Raw genomic sequence first — 22,897 nt, 5'->3', positions numbered from 1 at the left:
CATTGTTCTCTTGTCCAAAACAGAACATTTTTGGGCTTCAGTCACTTTTAAACCTGCTGTATCGCTATAGAGGAACTTGACGGTGTTTACGTCTGAAGGCCACTTTATTGTGGTCGCGTTCATCTTCCTGTCTGTTGCTGCTGTTTGCATTGCTGATTAATCGCCACCACAGACACCACCACGTGAACAACACATTTTTAATAAAGCAGTATTCTTCTTTTTTCTTTTTTTACCGTACACAAATATTCCACCCGTAATGCACTTGGGGTGGCAGTAAATTCTCATAAAGTAAAAGGTGTTCTGTCACTTAATGCATGTACAATAAATACAAGCTACTTGCCTTCCCCGGGTTTAGTTGGGTAGGGGCTAGGTAGGTGCCACAAAAGCACTTTAATGTCAATATGAAAATAGGTTGAGAACATGAAGGTGGGGGTAAACGGTGATAAAAAGGGCCTGGGGATCGATATAAAGGTCTATCTGAGTGTAAACTTCAGCTGCCACTCGCTCTGACTTCCTGTCCCCGACGTCCTGGTGATAGGATCACCCTTCTTCCACACCGGAAGTGAGGGCAGCGGTTGGAAGAGTCACGGAAGAGGAACAGGAGGTCAAAGGTCAATACTGGTTGGTTGCCACGGTTATGAACCCGGGCTTCATGCTGTCCTTGCTCAGAGATTCCGCACCACTGGAGCTCAGAGTGACAGGGCAAATCCAGGGTACAGGTGGAAAAGGAAGAACTGCTAGGGCAGGTGTGCCAGTTTTTGCTCACTAGCCTGCTCATACGTCCACATGGAAAACAAACAACAAAGTTTTTGCACTTGGCACTTTGATTAGAGGATAGAAAATGTCTTGCAGTCTACATATTACGCCCCATAACCTCCAGGTGAGTTTCTCCAGATCCAGTTGGCGGAAATCCAGTGCATTTGAGGCAGCTATAACCCTTATAAAAGAGCACCAGGGTGTCCTGATGTTGATGCTTATTTTGATCTCCATTAGCTACAGTGAGGGCAGTAGCTGCTATTCCTGGAGTCCACCAGGATGATAACAGTAGAAGTCCTTTTGTGCAAACCAGCTGGGGGTTGGCAGTGTGATGCTTGGCTTTGGCCCTTTTGATCAGGTACACGAGCCAGGTGTCTGTCCGTGCAGGTCCTGCAGGAACTCCAAGTAATGCCAGTTCCTACGTCCAGGGGCGTGTGTGTACATATGAAAGTGGGTCAGTCTGCCTCTTGGCTCTTGCTCTTGTGAAGGTGCATGTTCTCCATCGTCTCCTCCAAGTAGAGCATGGGCATGGAGGTCCCCCGCGTTCTCTGTGGTGCTGGGGACTCCTGCTGGGGCCCCTGTTTGTGCGTGTGGGGACCACTGCAAGGGGCCTCTGTGCTCTGGGGGGGAGGGGGCACAGAACACAATCACTCAGTGGTATTCCCCGCTGTAAAATCCAGCTATGCCAGTTTGACCTGCTTGAAAATTGAGCTGGTCAAGCTGGTCTAGCTGGGTATGAGCTAGTCAACCAGCTAGTGCTGAGCTGGTAGCTGGTTCCAAAACATAGCTTGAGCTGTTCTTTTCAGCAGGGTAAAATGCTTGCTGAGATTGAAATAGTTTTTTGCAGTGTAAGACTGACACTGTCAGTGACAGTCTGTCTTAGCACTCTTTTAGTCACCATGATTCCTGGCACTGAAATTCTCACAATGGCTTTCCTTTATTGGACATGAAGTGTTACCAGACTCCCACACAGTTCCTGAAAGGACTACTGTGCACATGGCAGTGTGGGGTGTTGTTCTGTGAAACCAGTGTCTTTACCTTTTCCAGGGAGGACTCTGTGTGTGAGCTGGTGATCGCTGTCCTGTCCTCGGACCCCGGCGTCCAAACCCCTGGGTCTGTCTGAGTGGACTGGTCCGAAAGCTCGGAACTGTCCCCGTTTGTCTCCCCTGCGCTTGACGGGTCCTCACCAGGGGGGAATACAAAGCTGTCCTCCTCAGAGCCTGTTTGAAAACAGATTTACTGATGAATGTATCAATTTGTTTTCCTCCCCAACCTGTTGTGTTAGTTTCCACTATATTCCACACAGTACTACAGAGGAGCTTGTACCAAATGGGTACCTTACAGATCTCACTGTGAATATGACCGGAATATGTGGATGCCTGCTTTGCCGGGCAGAAGTTGAGATTAATACATTTTGACTGGGAATCTAACTTCATACAGGTGCAGCACTGTGATAGTTCAGAAGTGGTGAGATGACTTACTCCAACTGTGTCCTTTGCCCCTGCTAGGAGTGGGAGTGCAGGGACAGGAACTCCCAGGAATTTTGAACCTCTTAATACACTCCGGCCCCACCTGGTTCTTACAGTGCTTATGACAGTTCACCCCACAGTCTGAGAGACAGATTAACAATATCGTCAGTGAAACAGCATTAACAAAGTGGCCATTAATAAAAAATAGAAAACTGCTTAATTGACCACAGTGAGTGTTTCTACTCAACAACATCATATCCTACAATCATTTACCATCCCAAAATACATATCATCATATCTCACCAGCCACTATAACAATACAATTACTCTGGACATGGGTGTCTGTCCACTAAGCAAATACAGTTAGAGATTAATAATGACTAAATGTGATGGTCACAACTGACCTGGTGGCAACAGATAGAGGGTCTTACCTTTACAGTGATATCCTCGCTTGATGACACCCCACAGCTATGAGAGAAGAGACACAAAAGCATGGGAGTAAATGGATTGCAGGAGAGGGTCAGAGAGAAACCATTTTACATTTTAGCCCTGCTATAAAAACCGTCTGGGTATGAGCTGGTCAACCAGCTAGTGCTCATAGCTTGTCTGAGCTGATACCTGGTCAACCATCTACCAGCTGTTTCAACACATAGCTTGAGCTGGTCTAAACTGACCAGCTACCAGCTGTTTCAAAACCTAGTGTGAGCTATTTTTTTCAGGAGGGAGATATTTAGCTGATGCTCTTATCTAGAGTGACTTATATAGATCTTATACATAGTGACAATTTGTGTACAAAGAAAAGGCCCAGATTTGTAAATCACTGCTGTGGCACAACAGAGAAGACGAAGATCACTTGTCTAGAAAAGACTGAAGTCCACACACTTGACTGCCCATCTTGATACTTACACAAACTTTATTAAGCTGACCATTAAGCTCAACACTAACTAATTATAAAAAAGGAAACCACAGACCAACAGGCATGGTGTCCGGGGCCCTGTGATGCTGGCAAAGCATAAGAATAAATTATTCTGAACCAATGCTGTACTATTTTACGTCCGCCTTGATTTCTGGGCCATTTCCACGATATCACCAGCATTCAAAGTAGCACTTAACGAGAGTGCAATGGTCAGGCCATAACTCACAGTCGGTAACATAACGGTAAGGTAATCACTTGTCACAAGAATTAACGTGGAAGGCAATGTAGAGAGGTTTTTTTGGTTGGGGTAGGGAAATATAGCATAGATAGAAGAAGATATGGAAGAGGGGTAAAGAAGGGAGGCAAACAGAGAAACTAGGGCCAGGGTCCGCTACTCACCAAACCACCACAGGTGTCGCAGAAGGTGGGCTTCTTGTAGGTGGTCTCGTGGAAGTTGTGCAGGAAGTTGAAACCCAGCTTGGCGCAAATCGACATGCCCCGCATGAAGTACGAGGTGATTTCGTCCTGGCTGATCTCCCCTTCCCTGAGAGAGAGAGGTAGAGACAGGGAGTGAACGTGAGATTCCCATGCCGGGCCAGAACTTTACGGAAACTCTATGTACCGCAAATACATTAAATTAAATACTTCATGCAGATACTGCAACGCTGGTAAATTATGGTCAGGGCCAAATAATTCTGCAGTCATGTTTTCAGTTGAGCGGGGTATGTAAATGATCGCAGCTGCAGTGAGTTCCTGTCTGGTGTGCCACCATCTATAAAAGCCCCGCAAATCCTTAGTAAATATGGCCCCACGAGTCAAAGCCATCTTGCTTGTGTCCGCCTTGCTTATCATTGAGCATCAGGAAAACTGGGCCTACTGAAGCTACACTTCAAATGCACCTAAATATTTTCAATTGAGAAAGCCTAAAAAATATAGGTTCATCCAACACTGCAAAAAAGGTCTGTCTTAACAAGCATTTTAATGTAAAGACACTTACTCAAGTAGAAAATATGACCTTTTATAAGTTACTGTTTGCTTGACTAGTGACATTTTATTACCCCATTGACAAATCTTGCCTTATTTAGGAAAAAAGTAATAGTGATAATATTTTAAGTCAAAATATAAGACTAAAATGCTTGCTGAGATTTACATTCTTTTTTGTTTTTGCAGTGAATTAAGTATTTATTTTAAGTGTACAGTAGCAGTGCTTCACTGTGAGGTATCTGACCTGTCACTTTCGTGTGGGCAGAAGGAGAAAGGGAAACTGGCAGCGAGATTCTCAAAGTCCTCCAGGGCGATGTAGCCGTCAAAGTTCAGGTCATAGTTCTTCATTATGGACTACAGGAGGCGACAGACAAAAAGACAACAAGATGAGATGGCTCATCGAAAGATTCAGCCCTAGAAGTCTGCTCTTCCTGTCTTGCAAAACAGACAGAGAAAGCTTCCAGCGAAGTGACGCAGTAGCACAGAGGAGTAAAGAGGACAGGCAAACAAAGGCACACGCACGCAAACACACCAACACACTCACACACACATACACACATATACTTACATGCATGCGCACACACACACACACATATACTTAGATTCACGCGCACACACACACACACAGACACACACACATACACACACACCGACACACGCACATACACACACACACACACACATACATACACACCGACACACACACACACACACACACACACACACATATACTTACATGCATGCACACACACACACACACACACACACACACATACATACACACCGACACACGCCCGCACACACAATGTTTTGCACTCAAAGTGACTTTTTCCATACTCACTTCCACCAACTGTTTGACATGTCTGGAGATGGTGGAGGGGTCAAGTCTGGGGGTGACTTCTGACCCCCACTCTGCCACCACCGGAGGCTTGACCCGAGTAATGGTCTGTGTGTCGAGGGAGAGAAATGGCAAAAAGATAAAAAAGCAACGTAAGAAGCTGTGAGGATGGTGTGAGATTCTGAGGAAATATTCATTTCTCATATCTAAAGCTGACCTGAGTCAGCACTGACCTGTATCTTGGGGTTCTTGGGTTCCTTGGCATACGAGAGCTCGTATATCTCATCCTCCGTGTAGCACAGGTCCAGAGACAGCTGAGGGACAGAACAGGGTGGGACACAGGACAAAGGTCATGAAAGGTCACCGAGTGATTTAATGTCGCCAGTATGTGTGGTCTTTCAAGGGACATTTCATTCTCCTACTCTTTTTAATGACGAGTCATCCAAACCAAAGGTGATGTGAGCAACAGACTTTCTGAGTAAATCAGTTGCAGTGAACGGAAGTAGTAATAACACAGGGGAGAACGGTGGTCCAATGGGATTTTCCTCTTCCTTTCCTTTTCTGACCCTGACTGACCAATCAGATCCTATTAAAAGGTAGCAGCTAAGGAAATAAATATGTAGGGTAGGGCTCAGCTCTTGATTTTGATCACAGATTGCCTCCGGATGTCAGCAATTTAGCCTATCACTGTCCATACGCATGCATAATTCGACACTCATTTCAACTGAACCCCTCTCACATTTGAACATAGTACACTCAGTGACCACTTTATTAGGTAGGCCTGTATCCAGCGCCTTCCCCTTGCCTCACCGTGAGGAGGTGCAACAGGTCCTTGTTGGCCTGGAAAGGGGGGTCGCAGCTGTGGATGGCCAGCAGGTCTGACATGTTGCTGTAGAGGTGTTGCAGCTTGCTCAGGTTGATCTTGTCATCCTCGATGTAGGCTGGCAGGGCCTCGTTCAGGGAGATCAGATCCTTCAGGTGCACGCCCAGGATGGGCACCTTGAAGCCCACACACTCGCTGTACACCCGCCGGTAATTTCCGTAGTTACTGCTGGACGACAGCAGATCCGTCATCTCACTCAGTGTCTGAGGGTGTGTGCACAGGAGGAGGGCGGGCATGGGATGGAGAGAGAGAGACAGAGAGAGAGAGAGAGACAGAGAGAGAGAGAGAGGTTTACTATACTGCAAAAAAAACTGAACTGAAAAGGCGAGAGTTTTACTCATTTCAGGATTTGACAATTTAAAACAAGCTAATATTTTCTACTTGAGTGAAAAGATTACTTAAGTTTATATTTCACAGATTACAGTTAATGCATTCAGAAATTTATTTAGTCGAGGACTAGGCTTAATCTGTGTCTGTGAAACTGGTCCTTTTAAGTTTCATTACGAGACCGAAACAATTGTTAACACAGGTTTTTTGCAGTCTATAGAAGACTTTATTTATGACTCGAATTGCAACTTAATGTGGTACAAGAATCAGACAGTGCAAGCTGCATTCAGCTAAGATGCATTGAAAGACCGCACGAGATTCAAAACCCCTTCCTCTACAGGTCTAGCTAGATTTGTCTCTGATAGCCGCCTTTTTAGAGCAAATGTTTTGCTAGAGGAACTGAATGCCGACACCAAGAAATCGTCTGAGAACATTCATGAAGTGATGTGATAGGCACTCAAACTATTCGGCCACTCAAGTAGACTGATATTTTGAGGAGAAGGCCTAAGTTGTTGGGACAGCTGAGATCTTTGAGGTTGTTTTGGGTTTATGGAATAGTCCATCCTGAGAGATCTTTCCAGAAGAGAGGGGAAGCCCCCTGTTCTGGCTCCAGGAAGCGCCGGTTGCCGGGCGGGATACGGACCTTGGTGACGTCGGGAGGCAGGAAGCTGGCCGTGTCTTTGAGTCGGGAGATGGAGCTGTGGCAGAGGCCACCGATCACGGCCATCAGGGTATTAAAGTTCTGCAGGGCCTGCAGCTTCTACCGGGGAAAGGAGTCAGAGAGGAAGATTAAAATGAAGGGAGATGAAGAAGGGGAGAGAGACAAAGGCGTATATCCCCAAAGTTCAATAGAGATTTTAGAATAAAAACTTAGCAGTACTTTTTATATAGTAGTAGCACCAGCAGTAGTAGTGCATCTCCTTTATGTTGCACAATTGACCTGGAGAAACGTTATTTCACTCTCTAGTATGTCCTACATTGTGGAATGACAATAAAGTTAACTTGAACTTGACTTGACTTGATTTCAACTTTTGAGCAGTTGGAAAGTGAAAGGTGTGATCCTGTCACTGATATAAGTCAGTGGACACACACTGTATGCACTGTATTTCACTGAATTTGTCCTGGGCTGTATTTGAATATCCTGGACCATTGGATTTGAATATCCTGACCAAATGCTTTGTGTTGTATGTGTGTGTGTGCACTTTGCGCTGTGCGTGTGTGTCTTTATCCGCGTGCATGTCACTGCCTCTCTGTGTGTCCACGAGTTACCTGTGCAACGTGGATGAACTTGGTGAAGACCTGGGCCCTCTGCTGGGCTGTGTGTCTGTTGAGGATCATGAGCTGGACCCACTGAGAGATGCCGTTGCACAGCATGACCGATCGCTCCAGGGCCGGGTTGCCCCGCACCGTGCCCCGCTCCACGTAGCTGCGGTAGTCCATGTACTAGACCACACACAGGCACAGAAAACACACATGAGGGGCTCACACTGCAAAAAATTACTGTCTTAACAAGCTTCTTAGTCTTCCCAGCTGAAAACAACAAAGCAAGCTCAGCCAGCTCCATACTCAACATGGTTTGAGCAGCTCAAGCTATGTTTTGAAACAGCTGGCAGCTGGTAATCTTAAACTGGTCATAGCTGGATTTTACACCAGGGTTCTTGAAAATTGAACTGGTCAAACTGGACAGTCTCTGGCTCACCGAAACACTGCAGAAGTTCTTGAACTCCAGGTAGCTCAGGTGTTGGGCCATCTCGCCTGGCTCCATGTGGTCGAAGAGCAGGGACACCTTCCTCTTTTTCACAGAGGGAGAGGGGGCTTGGGACGGATTCACTGGGAGGTTCCTGAGGGGGGCGGGGGGATAGAGAAAGGGAACCGGAAAGATCCTTCACCAGCTTTCATACATAACCTACATACATAACCCTTTGAAGAGTTGCTTTGAAGTCAGTGTTCTTGTACTCAATCGCTTTCAATTACCAGTAGTGATTGTCACATCAGCACATTACAATGTTCAGTTTAGAACATTTTAATCACATATTTGTGATCCCCCTCCTTAATGGGTTAACATGGCAACTAAAAGTGGCATTAATGGTGATATCTGGCTGGTGTTCCTCGACCACCTCTCAGACAACATCAGTCCCATTTCCCTGCACCCCTCCCCTCCCTGTTCTCCTCCTGTCACTCACAGGTCAGAGGTGTCAGTCATCTGGCACTGCGTCTCCCCCCCCTCTGTTTTGACCAAAGCCCACAGGTCCCCCATCACACGCTCCAGTAGAGGGTCCTTCTCAAACAGGCCAGGGAACTGGTTCACCCAGTGCCTGCACAGGAGGGTGCAGAGCAATCAAAACATAATTCATGAATATTTGAAATACCAACAGCTCTGGATACCTTTCGGAACAGTAAATAGAAATATAATATGGAATATACTGTAATATTTCATCTTGGGACATTTGTGAAAGCAATAGCATACATGGGTAAATTCAAAACAAAGAAAAATAGAATACATTGAGTCAATGGACACCCACAAAACAATAATATTTTCCCTTCCCATTCAGATTTGCATTAATGGTGCTGCACATCCAATCAAACTGAAGTGTTTGGCTGGTTTTTATTTAATGCACTTTCAGCATATATATTCTGGATCAACATTAAAATGGGGCTTGTGTGCCGGGCCGCGGTGGCGCAACAGGCTAAGATGCAGCAGACTTGCGGTTGCAGTTTGCTGCAGTTGCACACCAGGGACCGGGGTTTGATTCTCAGTCCTGCCAAAAGCCAAGTTTGGCCGGCTCACGTGGAGCAGCATAATTGGCTCGCTGCTCCAGGGGGAGGGACTTGGCAGGGTTAGTAGATCGCCGCACAAGAAGCACCTCGGGCGCCTCGGAATCACGGTTACCAGCATGTGGCGAGACGGCTTGAAGAAGGCGTGTCGCTCTCGTAGGGCCGCCGAGGGACGGGGTGTGGGCAGTGTATCTAATACTAGCTCTAATTGAATTAGACGGGGTACAATTGGCTACCAAATTGGGAGAGGAAAAAAAAAGGGAAAAAATTCCCCCCAAAAAATAAATGGGGCTTGTGCAGGATAGATGTGAACGGTCGTGGTGCGTTACCTGATGAGGTGGCAGATCTGCGCTCGCTGTTGCCCCCTCCTGTCCACAGGGCAGTCTTTATAGGTACGAGAGTCAAGTCTGAACAGCGTCAAATTGGGGTGTGGCATCACATGCTAATGCAGTGGTGACCAATCAATGGCCATGGAGGGCCATTGAGTGAGCAGGGTTTCATTCCAACCAATCACTACAGCCAGCTCCAGACCACTCTGGTTGGAGGTGTGTAAATGAGTGAAATCAGCTGGTGCAGTGATTGGTTGGAATGAAAACCCGCATAATCTCAGCCCTCCATTGCACATGGTTTGGCACCCCGCTGTTAATGCATATTGCCTACTGCCTACTTATATGGTAAATGGTTGGCATTAATATAGCGCCTTCTTCCAAAGCGCTGTACAATTGATGCTTCTCATTCACCCGTTCATACACACACTCACACACCGGCGGCGATTGGCTGCCATGCAAGGCGCCGACCAGCTTGTCAGGAGCATTTGGGGTTAGGTGTCTTGCTCAGGGACACTTCGACACAGCCCGGGCGGGGGATCGAACTGGCAACCCTCCAACTGCCAGACGACTGCTCTTACTGCCTGAGCCATGTCGCCCCATATATATTTAGAGTATACATATGGGCCATGAGCAAAATCAGTCTTGACCTCCATTGAACATCTCATCAAAAAGCAGCACAACACTTTTAAGACAAATCTCATAATTGGTCCAATCACGTCTTTCTGGGTCCTCCCATTTTGAGGGTCACGAAAACCCCCCAATCCAACCCACCCAGTCCAGAAAGAAAGTAACTCTGGTTTAACAGCACACACACACACACACACACAAGCACACATACACATACACACGCACACACACACACACACACACACACACACACACACACACAAACATGAGACTGGCAGAGTGCGTGAGGAGGATATAGAGACAGCAGCTTCTGTGCGAAGGCGTGAGAAGGCACCACCCAGCTGTGCATCATCAGGGTCATGTGTACCAGCTGCGTGCCTCGGCTTAACTTCCCCTCCGAGTCTGCAACACAACACAACACGACACGACACAGGCCGGTCACACATCACACCGCACTGTACGCAAGCCCTGTGGTCCAGAGTCAGGGCTGAGCTAGAGCACCAGATACAGTGAGGTCCGTAAGTATTTGGACTGGGCAGCCTGTAGCGTAGTGGTTAAGGTACATGACTGGGCAAGGTCGGTGGTTCAATCCTCGGTGTAGGAAGCCACAAGAAGATCCACACAGCCGTTGGGCCCTTGAGCAAGGCCCTTAACCCTGCATTGCTCCAGGGGGGGACTGTCTCCTGCTCAGTCTAATCAAGTGTTCGTCACTCTGGATGAGAGCGTCTGCCAAATGTCATTAATGTAATGTAATGTAATGGACAGTGACACAATTTTAACGGGCTGCAATTCCTACACGATACACTCCGTATGGATGTAAATACTCACATTAAAGTGCAGACTGTCAGGTACGTCCATATTGGGTGCACTGTGTCAGAATTACAGCCCTTCGAAATTGTGTCACTGTGCAAATACTTACAGACCTCACTGTAGATGTGGGAAAATACAACTTACTGTATATACAAAGTAGTACACACTGATGTTGGGATTCCAGTGAAATGACTCATTGCGCCTACATGCATGCACTAGTTACGACGCATATTCGATTGTTCTGACATGCAAAAATATGGAAGCGCTGAAACTGAGGAACGAAGAGGTGAGTCACGGCAAGTGTATCGGTTTCAAAAGTTTGCAAACCGCTGTTGTAGGTTACAGGGGGCACAGCCAGAAAACAGCAGGCTGAGCACTGCAATATCAGTCAGGTCTCCAAACACAGGGCCTCCTGAGAGCACAGTCCTGCTGCATGATGATGATGACGATGATGAGGATAATGAAATGCTGCAGGAACTCAGGGCACTGAACGACACAGAGCTACACAGTCGAGAGCCTAAGCAGGGCTCAAATATTTCCCATGTTGCATTTCTAAAACACCGTATGAACAAAACATAATGGCAAATGTCAAGACCTTATACGGTTCTAACTGACATTTCTGACATTGAGTGTCATAAATACTGTAAGTCGTTTATAGAGCATTAAATATATGTGAAGTTTGACACAAAAATACTGATTAAACGTATTGTAAACTTTAAATGATTAATGGTTCCCATTTAAGTTTGGTATCTTTGAATCTCAATATCTCAAAGCCACACAGACAGAACCCTATAATGGTCACAATGCGCTTAAATAAAGATGAAGACTAGGAGAAGACTAAGACATAGTCATGATTTTTTAAACACCTTCTCTTCTCAATGATTGAAGGGTCAAGAGTACATCTATTGGGAACCAAATTTGGCCACCAGCTGAATAGCCCTGCCCTAAAACATTACATACATTATTGGCATTTGGCAGACGCTCTTATCCAGAGCGACATACAGTTGATTAGACTAAGCAGGAGACAATCCTTCCCTGGAGCAATGCAGGGTTAAGGGCCTTGCTCAAGGGCCCAACAGCTGTACGGATCTGATTGTGGCTACACTGGGATTCAAACCGCCGACCTTGTGTTTCCCAGTCATTTACCTTAACCACTACACTACAGGCTGCCACAAACAACCCCATGTCACAACCCATAGCAACATGGTATGGCCTTGCAAGATCTGACCTGTTCTATGATAATCAGTCATAAGTCGCAACGGCAAATTTAACATAAATCATTGTTAATGTAAAATGTTTTGGCTGTTTTAGGCTTTCATCTTCATTTTGTAGGACATTGCCTTTCATAATTTGCATGTTTGAATGCCAAATTCAGACTAAATATATGGTTTTTAAACACAAGATGTGAAAGTGAAAGAAACACCGGAGTTGCGCATTGTTTGGAGGCTAGACAGCTTCTCATCGTTCACTAGTCACAAACAGCTACATCGGCTGGGTTCGTGGCTACATGCTAATGTATTTGCTTTCATGGTCCGTATATCTTAATGTCAAGAGTAAATGTTCAGAGTAAAAATATAGTTTTAAAGGGTTTATTCATAAGATGACAAGTTATAGCCCCAGAGTTTCGTTAGCCCACTGTCTCCCATCCTCACGTAACTCTTGTGATGAAACTTTGAAGCCATTTTTCTAAAAAACAATGGTTAAACGAGACACAACTCTATTTAGTATATTTAAATATACCAACAAATCGAAATATGTTTTGGGGTCAAAGACAGATTTTGATAGAGCGGGTCGACACAGCACAGCAGAGTAGTGAGGCAAATGGCACAGCTAAATTCCGCACAGTGCAAGCATGCAAAATGGCCGAACGAGGTTACTGCACCGAGCACAGCAAGGAAACGTGGTGCCGCATATGGTCTGGGCCTGGACAAAGAGAGATAAATAGGATGGGACAGTATTGTATTTGTGTGTCCTCTCCACTGGTCCACAGTCTCTGGGAGTGGTGGTGTCTCTCACACACACAAAGAGCGATTGTGCTTCTGCCCTGCATTCAACACGTCCACACTCACTCGTCCCCTATATTCCTGGCTGTCATCCCTTGTTCACACAAGGTTACATAACCTGATGCAGGGCTAATCAGGAATCTTGGGGGGAAAGGGGATGGGGTGCAGAGGCATCTAAATCAGTGTCAAAAACATAAACAAAATAAGGACGGCCAGACAAAAATTACAGCTAACTATGGGATGCCAATGTTCAGAAACCGTAATCCCTGAGCTAGGTTTTGAAACAGCTGGTACCTGAAAATTCAGACCAGCTCCACATGGCCCAGCTGTTTCATGAGTTCAGACCAGCTCCCAGCTCGACATGGTTTGACCAGCTCAAGCCATGTTTTGAAACAGGAACCAGCTACCACCACCAGCTTATGACCAGCTCGACTAGCTCGATTTTCAAGATGGTTAAGCTGGCATAGCTGGATTTAACAGCAGGAATGAGTGCCCACCAAAGCTCTCTCCCACACACACACACACACACGCACACGCATGGAGATCCCCACACACTCACCGAAGCTGTGCAAGCATCGCTGGATGAGGTCGTCCAGGCTGGCCGCACGGACCAGGCCGTTGGGCGCGGGGGCCAGCAGGGCCTGGCTGATCTCCTGGGGGCTGGGGCAGGTCATACGGCGCTGGACCGGCCTGCGACAGCGCCCGCCGCCCGGGCTGTCATGCCGTGACTTCCTGAGTAAGAGGCATAGAGCAGGGTGAGCACGGAACCAAAACCAAAAACCCTACTTTTAATACTTCCTTCATCTAAGACTTTAAGACATTTGCCTTCTTTTAAGACTGCATTTTAAGACATTCTCTTTTTTACGATATTCTCCTCCTTTTAAGTCTTTCTTTTAAGGCATTGACAATATCCTTATTTTCAGATTTCCAATACACAAATTGCCATTTTTGCATTAAACTTCCCTCTGCTATGCTGATGTATAGCTGTGTAAAGATATATACACTATAGTAAGGTTAGCTGTGTGGTGGGTTTCACTTTTGTTTACAATACAAGTTTGTTTGCTTGTAAGTTTGCTTGGCTTAACTTTACAGTCATTGGAACTTTATATATTCAGCCAGAGGGGCTTAAGGGCAGCTTACATTGCTGTCTCAGAGAGTATGTGTGTGTGTTCATGTTCACATACGCTCAGCTTCTGGTAGAGTGGTACAGGGGATGGGTTCTATTCTGTATCTGTAGCCCGATCTTTGCTTTCTCTCTAAAACTCACTGTGCTGGGCGATCTTTGATCTGTGTCAATGTCTTAGATCTGAGTGATAACAATCTGGAGAAGCATGTGTGCGGTCATAATGTATGTGAGCGTGTGCTTATGTATGTGCATACACATGAGCATTCACATGTGACTGTGCGTGTGTGTGTGTGTATGTGTTTGTGTGCGTGTGTGTCCGCGTGTGCATTCACATGTGACTGTGTGCGTGTTTGTGTGTGTGCGTGTGTGTGTGTGCCGTTGTAGGTGTGTGCGTGTGTGTGCGTGTGTGTGTGGGTGTGTGTGCATGCATGTGGGCAGCAGTGACAGTAAAATGGAGGATGAGCAAGAAACACAGATAACTGGCTTCTTGCCTGTCGCTGCCTCAGCAGATGCGAGAGATAGTGCGCATGAAAGCAGCATGAAGTCAGCCTTTTCGCTTCTGAAGCCTGTCATGTCTCTGCTGCACTGGGAGCCATAGCCTGTGGCTACCTGCCTCCTTTTCAGCCCGGACTGCCTGTGTGCCTACGGGCAGGTATGGGGGGATGATGGGGGATGGAGTTTGGGGCAAGCGGTTTGCAGGGGGCAGCCTAATATTGTGGAAATTGTGTCTCTGCTCTGAGATGTGATGTCACTATGTGGGTGAGGCAAAGAGGAAGTTGGCTGTGGTGAGGAGTTCTTAGAATATCCACAGCTACATGTGCACTGACCAAGACCCTGCATGCTCTCTCGCCTCTCTCTCCTTCATTCTCTCTCTCTCTCTCTCTCTCTCTCTCTCTCTCTCTCTCTCACTGTTTCTCAGTTTCTTCTTCCATATTACTTTATTGCACATTCTTGTTTGTAACTGATCCCTCTCTATCAAACTCATAGAATGTTCATTTTCAGTTCTGCTCCCGGTGAATGCTTAGTCCTCAGTTTCACATCCTGAAAGGTCCACCAGAAAGACCAGAGAGAGAGAGAGAGTGCTTGCACACACACACACACACACACACACACACATACGTGCACATACACACACGCATGCATAGACACACACAGACACACGGACACACATAAAAATACACACACACACACACACACACACATACATACATGCACACACACATGCATGCATAGACACACACGGACACACACAAACACATACGCACACACGCGCACACAGAAATACACACACATGCGTACGTGCACACACACACGCATACACAAACACACAAATGCGTGCACACGCACACACACGCATGCACACATACACATGTCCTAGGCTCCCTCCACTCTGCTGACAGCGTTGTGGTGAGATTCTATCCGAAGGCCTCCCCTATCCCAAAGGTGCTCTGACTTGGGTTGGGCATGTTGAAGAGAGGACCAGAAAGCTGTTGATGGAAAATGCTAGAATGCCTCGGTCTAACATGCAGGCTTGCTCTTCCATGCCTCGCTATACAAAATGCCCACTGAGGCTTAAAAAGCGGGAATGGGGCGTACGCACACCCTCTCACAATGACTGGATTGTTACAGGGGACTTTTTGGTTCGGGCTGTGGCAGGTGCGGTTTGCGGTCTCCATTTTGGTCAATGTTTTCCCTCACGTAGGGTTTCTCTGGAAGGGAGAGCCGTCACAGCGGCAGTTAGAATGTCACGACATGTCTGAACAGCACGTAGTGTCGTCTCAGAACTGGGACAACAGTTCAGCGTAGCAGCACCAAAACTAAAGACCACACAGTGCAGTTGTGAGGCTCGAATTTCCAGTGGGAGTGAAACGCTGAAATTAAGCATTGTCAGGGTGACACGTTGATCTGTTAATTTTGTGCTTCAAGAGGTTGGTGTAATCGAGTGTCAAAGCCATGTCTTCAAACCAAATATTAAGTAGTCACACTGTCAATTATTTGATTATTGTGTTACCCAACATGCCATTTAAGAAAGTTTGGTCATGTGAAAGTTTTGCAGCCCTTTTCAGGGTAGTTCATGGATAGGGAATGAGAATGAATACAATTAAATTATCCGTATACGTATTTACCTGTGTTAAATTGTTAAGCACATTATAAATTGATGGGGGAGAAGAATCGTATCATATTATTAAAGCGATTAAAGTGGTCAAACTCTGGAGAGCAAATACATGCAGTGACAGCTATATGACTGAAGGTGCTTTTTAACAGATTATCCTAATTTGAATAGTCTGTGGTAACAATTGTTATATGACACTAGTACAAAAACAAAGTGTCATATCACAATGTTTACCAAGGGCTGTTTCAGATGCAGTGCCGCTGCCCAGGCAATACGCAATAAGCTCAAAAATAATCATTTTGGAAGGTAATTGTATCTAAAAAGTATATGATCCATCTTCATAGCCAGTACATTGTCAAGGATAAAGACCTTTGCAACAGTGCTCAAAAGTGCAATGGTGGAGTCATGGCCATATTTGAAGATATCACCATATGACATTGCATTTATCAGATGTTCTTAACCAGAGCGACTTAAAGAAGTCCTTAATAATTAACTACAGCCAAAGAGCAGAGCCGATGCCATTAAATCAGTGTCACAACCATTTAATCACAGCCATTTAGCTGATGCTTTTATCTATAGTGACTTACAGTTGATTTGACTGGAGCAATGTGGGGTTTGGTGCCTTGCTCAACAGCCCAACAGCTGTGCAGATTTTATCATGGCTACACCGGGGCTAGAACCACCAACCTTCCAGGTCCAAGTCAGGTACCACGAGGCTACGAGCTGTTCCACAATACAACCTACTAAATAACATAGGGATATCAAATATGGATGGCTCTAGAGGCAACTGCCATGCATATTTTGAATCTCCCTGTATATCTCCTCTTTTATAACCCCGCCCTGAGTCCTGCCTAATAGAGCTGCTTTCTCTAGTCCTGCCTCTTCTCTCCCCCAATTGGCCGGCGGCCAGCTCATTTGCATAAGGGGGCTACTTGTTCTTTGGAATCCCTAAACACTGAGGCAGAGGCAGCTAAGGACAGAGCTGCAAATGAGAAAAAAAAAGATTAGCCAAATCTTCTTTGAAAAACAACAATTATTTTTCTCTTGCGTTTTTCAGTGGTTTGTGGTTCATCAAGCCTTTCAAGGAAGAGATTCCACACAGATTCGGCACACACTAAGATACCTAGCTCCTACATCCCTTCTGTCTTCTGAGCTCCTGAACTACACGGGCTTCCTGTTGCTAACAGTAACTTCCAGTGCTCTACCACAGTATACAATGAACACTGCCACATAATTCAAGACCAAATTATTATAAGGTTGTAACTGACATTTTTTAGTTAGCATCACAAATATGTTCTTTATAGGGCCCGAAATATTCTGTATGTGTGATGTTTTACACAGAAATACTGTAAAAGTTTGAATAAATGCGAAATGTAAAAGGTTGTATCTGCTTGGAGCCCATTCAATTTGGTATTTTTCAAGCTGAAAGCCGCAGATAGAGCCTTATAATTCCAAGGTCACAAATTGTCATGGCCCCTAATAATTTTTTGGGAGATACTATGTGAAATTGGAATGCTTTGAGGGTTGGGAGACAGAGACATGAGAATTAAGAGCGCAGAGTGGTGTATATAGTATGTGGGTGTGTAGGAGATGTGGGAGGTGCAGCAGGGCTGAACTCAGTGCCAGCTCGGCTGCAGATGGATCAGCTCCAATGCAAATCCCTGCACAATCGGCCCCCTATCAGCACGCGCCATTTGCATCCTGTCGGCTGCAGCACACAACTACCTGACAGGCATCATTATTACAGCATAATAACGCACATACACACACACGCACACACGAGCAAAAGCACACTCACACACACACACATGCACATACAGACCCACGCATACACACACATGAACAGACCCACACACACATGCAAACACATGCACAGACCCACACACACACACACTCAAACCCACACACACACACACACACACACAACCGCACATACACAGACAGACAGACACACATAAAAACACCCAGCCTGTTCGTATGCACGTGCGAGCGGTCATGTGAGAGCACAGGGCAGCTCTGTCCCACTGATGTGTGCCCACTGGGGGACAAATGTTCCCTGACTGCGAAACCTGCTCGCTGCAGAATTCCTCCCTCCGAGCTGCGTCCTGCAGCCTGGCCTGTGTGTATTTAGCCACTTGCATGTGAGGAATTTCATACAGCTGTAGATAGGTATGCGCCTTCATAAATTATCCAGTGTGCAAGCATAACAGGCGTCAAGGAGCAACGGTCAGAGCCAGGTGCAGAAGGATGTCCTTCCCACGACAGCCAAACCCTGTCCAGCTCCTTAGCCCTCCTGCTGTGAGTCCATTATCCACAACTCTGCTATAGCGGACTACTGCTAATGCTACTCCTATAACAACAATAACAACAACAACAATACTACTACTACTACTACTACTACTAATAATAATAATAATAATAATAATAATAATAGTGTTTTACAATTTCTAAAAAGCATTTTTCAATTCCGAGTTTACTTTTTAAAAACCCTACACATACGTAATCAGCTCTCTATGTGAACCAAACTGTGAATGATTTCTTCATTGATATGACAAACAAATGCATTCAATGAACAAAAAAATCTTTCAGAAATCTTGCATTAATTTCTTGCACAAGCTCAACAACAATTTTATATTTCCACAGCTAAATTTTCAAATGCTGGCACACTCTATTTCAAAACTGGTGCACTCCACATATAGGCTAAAATCCAAGAGGATACAATTTGCTAAGCCACACACTACATTCAAAGTTTTCGCAATTCTTAAAGAAACAAAGTGTTTTATTGTGAACTGGTTATTGAATACACCAATCACAGCTGATTCAGTTGGAGACCTGCCCCGGTGTTGAGGGAATTTCAATTTCATGACCATCTACAAAATAGGACATCTTCGGAATGATTTCATTCAAGATGGACCCAGGGAGAAATGGAAATGTGGGTGAAAAAAGAAGACAAATGGCTGGATAATGGAGGGCTGAGGGAGAGGAGTATGAATTTATAGGCCATTCAACATTAATGGATGCCGGATGCTTGGATATATAAGCTGATGATTGCCAGGGATGGATCAAGCAAGCGCAGAGGTTCTTTCCCCAGTGTATATTAAGAGGGGATATATGGTGTGATGTTGAGGGGATGTGGCCAAATTGAGTAGACCAGGTAGACAAAAACCAGCATTACTGTCTTCCAGTATTTTTTTCACTGTAAACTACTTCCATTTTACTCTATTACAGTATTGGAATTTTGGTTTCTCATTGTAATTTCTAATGGCCAATAAAACCCTTACGGCAGGATTTCTACAACTTATCCCTGTTGCATATACTGTGGTACATTCCGTACAGTAAAGACGTGCCATTCAAGTTTGTAAAAAAAAACCCCACAAAAAAACCCACTATTGCTACACTATGAATCAATGAACATAAAAGCATAGTAATATTTCAACTAATTACAGAAAAACTAGAGAGAGCACAAAATGATTTACTACTTTAGAACTAGATTTACATGAAATAGTGCATCTACTGTAATGCCACTTGTCATTAGTGTTTTTTTAGATAATTGTGTTATGATTGGCAATGTATTCTTGGCGGAAGAAAACTATTGTTAGTGTTTTGGTAGAATATTTAAATCAGATTACCTGTTGTTCCAGGCTACGTGTTGGTGCAGAGAATTGTATGAATAGTTTTTTTTACGAAATGTGAAGTCAGTATTGGCAAATCTTTCTCAGTAATTGTAAAACAAACTGCAATACATTTCCTTAAAGAAGTGTTCTTCATGTACTCATTAGATAGCACTGTGGACTGTGTGTGCATTGTTTACTTCTTCCGCTAGCTTAGCCACAGTGAAATAGAATACGTGATTAGTGTTGTACAAAGTATTATCAATACAAGACTCTGTATTAGGAGTTGTTGTACACAGTTGTTTGCCCTGAAGTAATACAGGTTAGGCAGCTTGCTCAGGGCAGCATGCCAGTGACACACCTGCAAATTAAACCTGCAACCAGCTAACATTAGTCCCCAAGCCACTCTGCCACACTTCTGCCAGGAACCCAGATAATGGCACACTCAGTATTCATTAGCGATGATGAGATAGCGCTGACCTGTTGCGTAGCTCATTCTATCCTGTGTGGTTAGTAAGGACAGGGTAACTCAGAATGATCATGGAGATAGCTGTGGGGATGGTGCTAAACTGGTTCTTATCTGAAATAGCTGAACCTCCCCCCCAGACCCCCCCCCCCACACACACACACACACACGCACACGCACACACACGCACACACACACACACACACACACACACACACCAACACCACCACCTTCACCCTCTCTGCCTCCCTGGCCCTCCTCTCCCTCCCCAGTATGTGTTCTTTTCATTCAGAAAACAACTTCTCCTTCTTTTTCATTGGAAATCCCCCCTTTTGCACCTCCCCTTCCCTTCCTCGCTACAAAACTCCTTCTTTCACGCAACATTTCTGGCTAAAGATGGTCCGTTCCTCTCTCTTTCTCTCTCGTTCTATCCCCCCCTCCTCCTCCCCTTTTCTCTCACACACTGAGACAGAGCGCATGCAAATTCCTTCCTTTCTCTTGTTAATTGATTAATTGATGCCAAATCGTTTGAAGGCCTTGTGTGTGAACTGCTCTCTCTCTCTTTTTCTCTCATAGGAAGTCAAAAGCGTATACACACACTCTCTCTCTCACACACACAAACACGCCATTCATTTATATTTTAAAGTAAGGAATAACCTGTGACCCTGTCTTCTGAACAGTACTCTACAGACAGTGTGCTATACTAATCCTAAAGTTCCTGTTTTCCAAAGAATCCCCCTGCTAAAACTAGCTTGTCTTCTATACTCACTACAATACATTATACACTTGTACCCTTATGTCATCTATGGACTTCAATTCAGTTAGCACTTAGCCAATGCCAATGTTTATCTAGGTATTTAACAAAACGATGGAACTACAGGGTGATAAGCTTGTCTTGCCTAAGTGGAATTTTCTATGGAGAATGGCCTTATTATCCACTAAATATTCAGAAGAATCCGAAAGAGGTTCGTTACAATCCGTTACAATAATTTTAATATTTTATTATTCCCGACATGTTCATGTAAAAGAAATTCAACTTCAAAATTCAAATGAAATTCAAATGAAAATTGTCATTTGCACCCAACTACTCAGATTAAATGATGAATGTCTTAGTTTTTACTTATACATAGTGAGTTCGTCCCGAGCAGTCTCACACCAATAAAGCATTAATGCTGACCTTTTCTACAGGTTGCAGTCATTTCGGTAAAATTCGTTCAAGACCTCCTCAGACTTCTCAACTGGGAATCTGCATGTTTTCACACCCTCTTTTACCATGCTTTCGTTCTTACTCGCACACTCCCTCCAGTCTTGAACAATTATATTGATCGAATACAATCTGTCAAAATGCTATTTTAAGAACTGTCACTCACTAGCTCACTCAGTAGGCTACTTATCCCGCTGAAGATACTATTCGCTGAACATACGAAACTGTTTCATGCTACCCCGAAAATCAAATATTTAAGCAGATGCATAACATGCAAGTGCAAGTCTGTCGACAACTGCTTCAATGAGCTCATCCAGACGTCATGACTTAATTCACTTGTTGAATGTGCATAGCTGCTAGGAGGCTAGGAGTGGCGATTTTTCAGTTAAGACAGACTTTGAGCTAACAGAACCTCTGCATACTCTGAGTGCACATTTAAAGTTGAAGCAAGTGCAGCACATTGGCTCTCTGCTTCGGCACACAGCCCAAGCTAAACCGCGTCGCAAAGCCAGGTGTATTCACTGCGCCGTCCGTGTCAGCAAGGTAAATATGAGAGTGTGCAGTCTTTTTTGGTTTGCAGTTAAAGCATTACAAACGGTTTGGGGTTAAGGTAGTTATGCTCTCGCGTCACACGCAAAGATCATCACCGGGACGGGGAAATCCAACCACTCATCAGAGTGACCCGAGACTGCATGTCAGCATTGCCACTGACAATAAATGACAGATCCGTTTAAGCAGGCCGACACAGAGAGAGGTGTATTTTTTGCGGCTGTGTACATCTTCAGTGCAGTCCTCTTTACAACGGAAAGCAAAAAAAAAAAAAGTTCCCTTAACTTTGCATGAAACTAGTCTGTAACCACAAGCTTGAACAGATAACCACAGGGACAGAGAACAAACATGAAGTGCACACACACCCCAAAAAACATACACCCACCCACACACACACAACACACGCACACACACGTGCACGAACACACACACACACGCACGCACTCTGAATTATATATAGTACCCAGCAAAACCAAAACACACACACACGCATACATTGCAAGTGCCACAATGACAGGGCACAGACTTTGCAGAAGCACTGTGACACACACATGCACACAGGCACATGCACACAGGGGGTATACCTTTTAGTCTCTTTGCGATTCATCGTGAGGCTCCACTCTCCCGTTCTCCTCCTCCTCTCCTCTTGCGCAGGCATCAGTCAGTGCTCCGGGACCTCAGCGCTCCATGGCCGACCCCGTTTCTCTCTCTCTGCACCGTGTGCGCAGTACTCCTGCCCCTCGGAGGAGGTGAAACACGGCGCTCTGAGCCAGTGGAATGTCCCGTTTGACGCGCGCACTCTCCGCTCAGCTGCCTCAGCTGCTGCCGCGACACTTGAGGAACTGAATGTCTCACTGACTGACTGACTGACTGACTAACTCGCTGGCTGTCACTCTCCGTCACAACTACAAAATACGACCGTAAAAATGTAACGCAAAGTAGGAACTCCACCGAACGCTAGAAATTATCCTGGAAGGAAATAAAAGAAGGTATTAAGAAATGACAAGGAACAAACAAAGCGTTAAAAACACTCAAAGCACTGAGCAGTCGTTCGGCCTCAGGCAACACACCTCTTACATAGAGGAACTACCTCTTCTTACAGATACGGGAA

At 45.2% G+C, this 22,897-nt stretch overlaps 1 protein-coding gene across 1 annotated transcript; it reads right to left on the bottom strand.

Moving 5' to 3' along the window:
- Window positions 1-180: 180 nt before the first annotated feature.
- On the bottom strand, window positions 181-22,897 carry LOC133132302 (RAS guanyl-releasing protein 4-like). The gene is made up of 17 exons (XM_061247643.1): window positions 22,371-22,897; window positions 13,277-13,449; window positions 10,201-10,306; window positions 9,278-9,340; window positions 8,357-8,488; window positions 7,873-8,014; window positions 7,443-7,616; window positions 6,817-6,933; window positions 5,774-6,049; window positions 5,197-5,277; window positions 4,967-5,071; window positions 4,370-4,479; window positions 3,541-3,685; window positions 2,657-2,693; window positions 2,238-2,366; window positions 1,795-1,976; window positions 181-1,376 (listed from the first exon to the last, which is right to left on the bottom strand). Exons 1-17 carry the CDS (start codon window positions 22,442-22,444, stop codon window positions 1,212-1,214), a joined length of 2,211 nt encoding a protein of 736 aa, XP_061103627.1. The 5' UTR covers window positions 22,445-22,897; the 3' UTR covers window positions 181-1,211.

This window comes from Conger conger, chromosome 7 (genome assembly GCF_963514075.1).
Source record: "Conger conger chromosome 7, fConCon1.1, whole genome shotgun sequence".
NCBI lineage: Eukaryota > Metazoa > Chordata > Actinopteri > Anguilliformes > Congridae > Conger > Conger conger.
This window is presented reverse-complemented; position numbering and strand designations above follow the sequence as displayed.

What these genes read in the sequence shown, in the direction of transcription:
- LOC133132302 (XM_061247643.1), bottom strand. Translation starts at nt 22,444, where the DNA reads ATGCCTGCGCAAGAGGAGAGGAGGAGGAGAACGGGAGAGTGGAGCCTC. An exon ending in AATCGCAAAGAGACTAAAAG is followed by an intron (nt 13,450 to 22,370) that starts GTATACCCCCTG and finishes CCTCTTACTCAG; the next exon opens with GAAGTCACGGCATGACAGCC. An exon ending in GGGCAAAGGACACAGTTGGA is followed by an intron (nt 1,977 to 2,237) that starts GTAAGTCATCTC and finishes GTTTTCAAACAG; the next exon opens with GCTCTGAGGAGGACAGCTTT.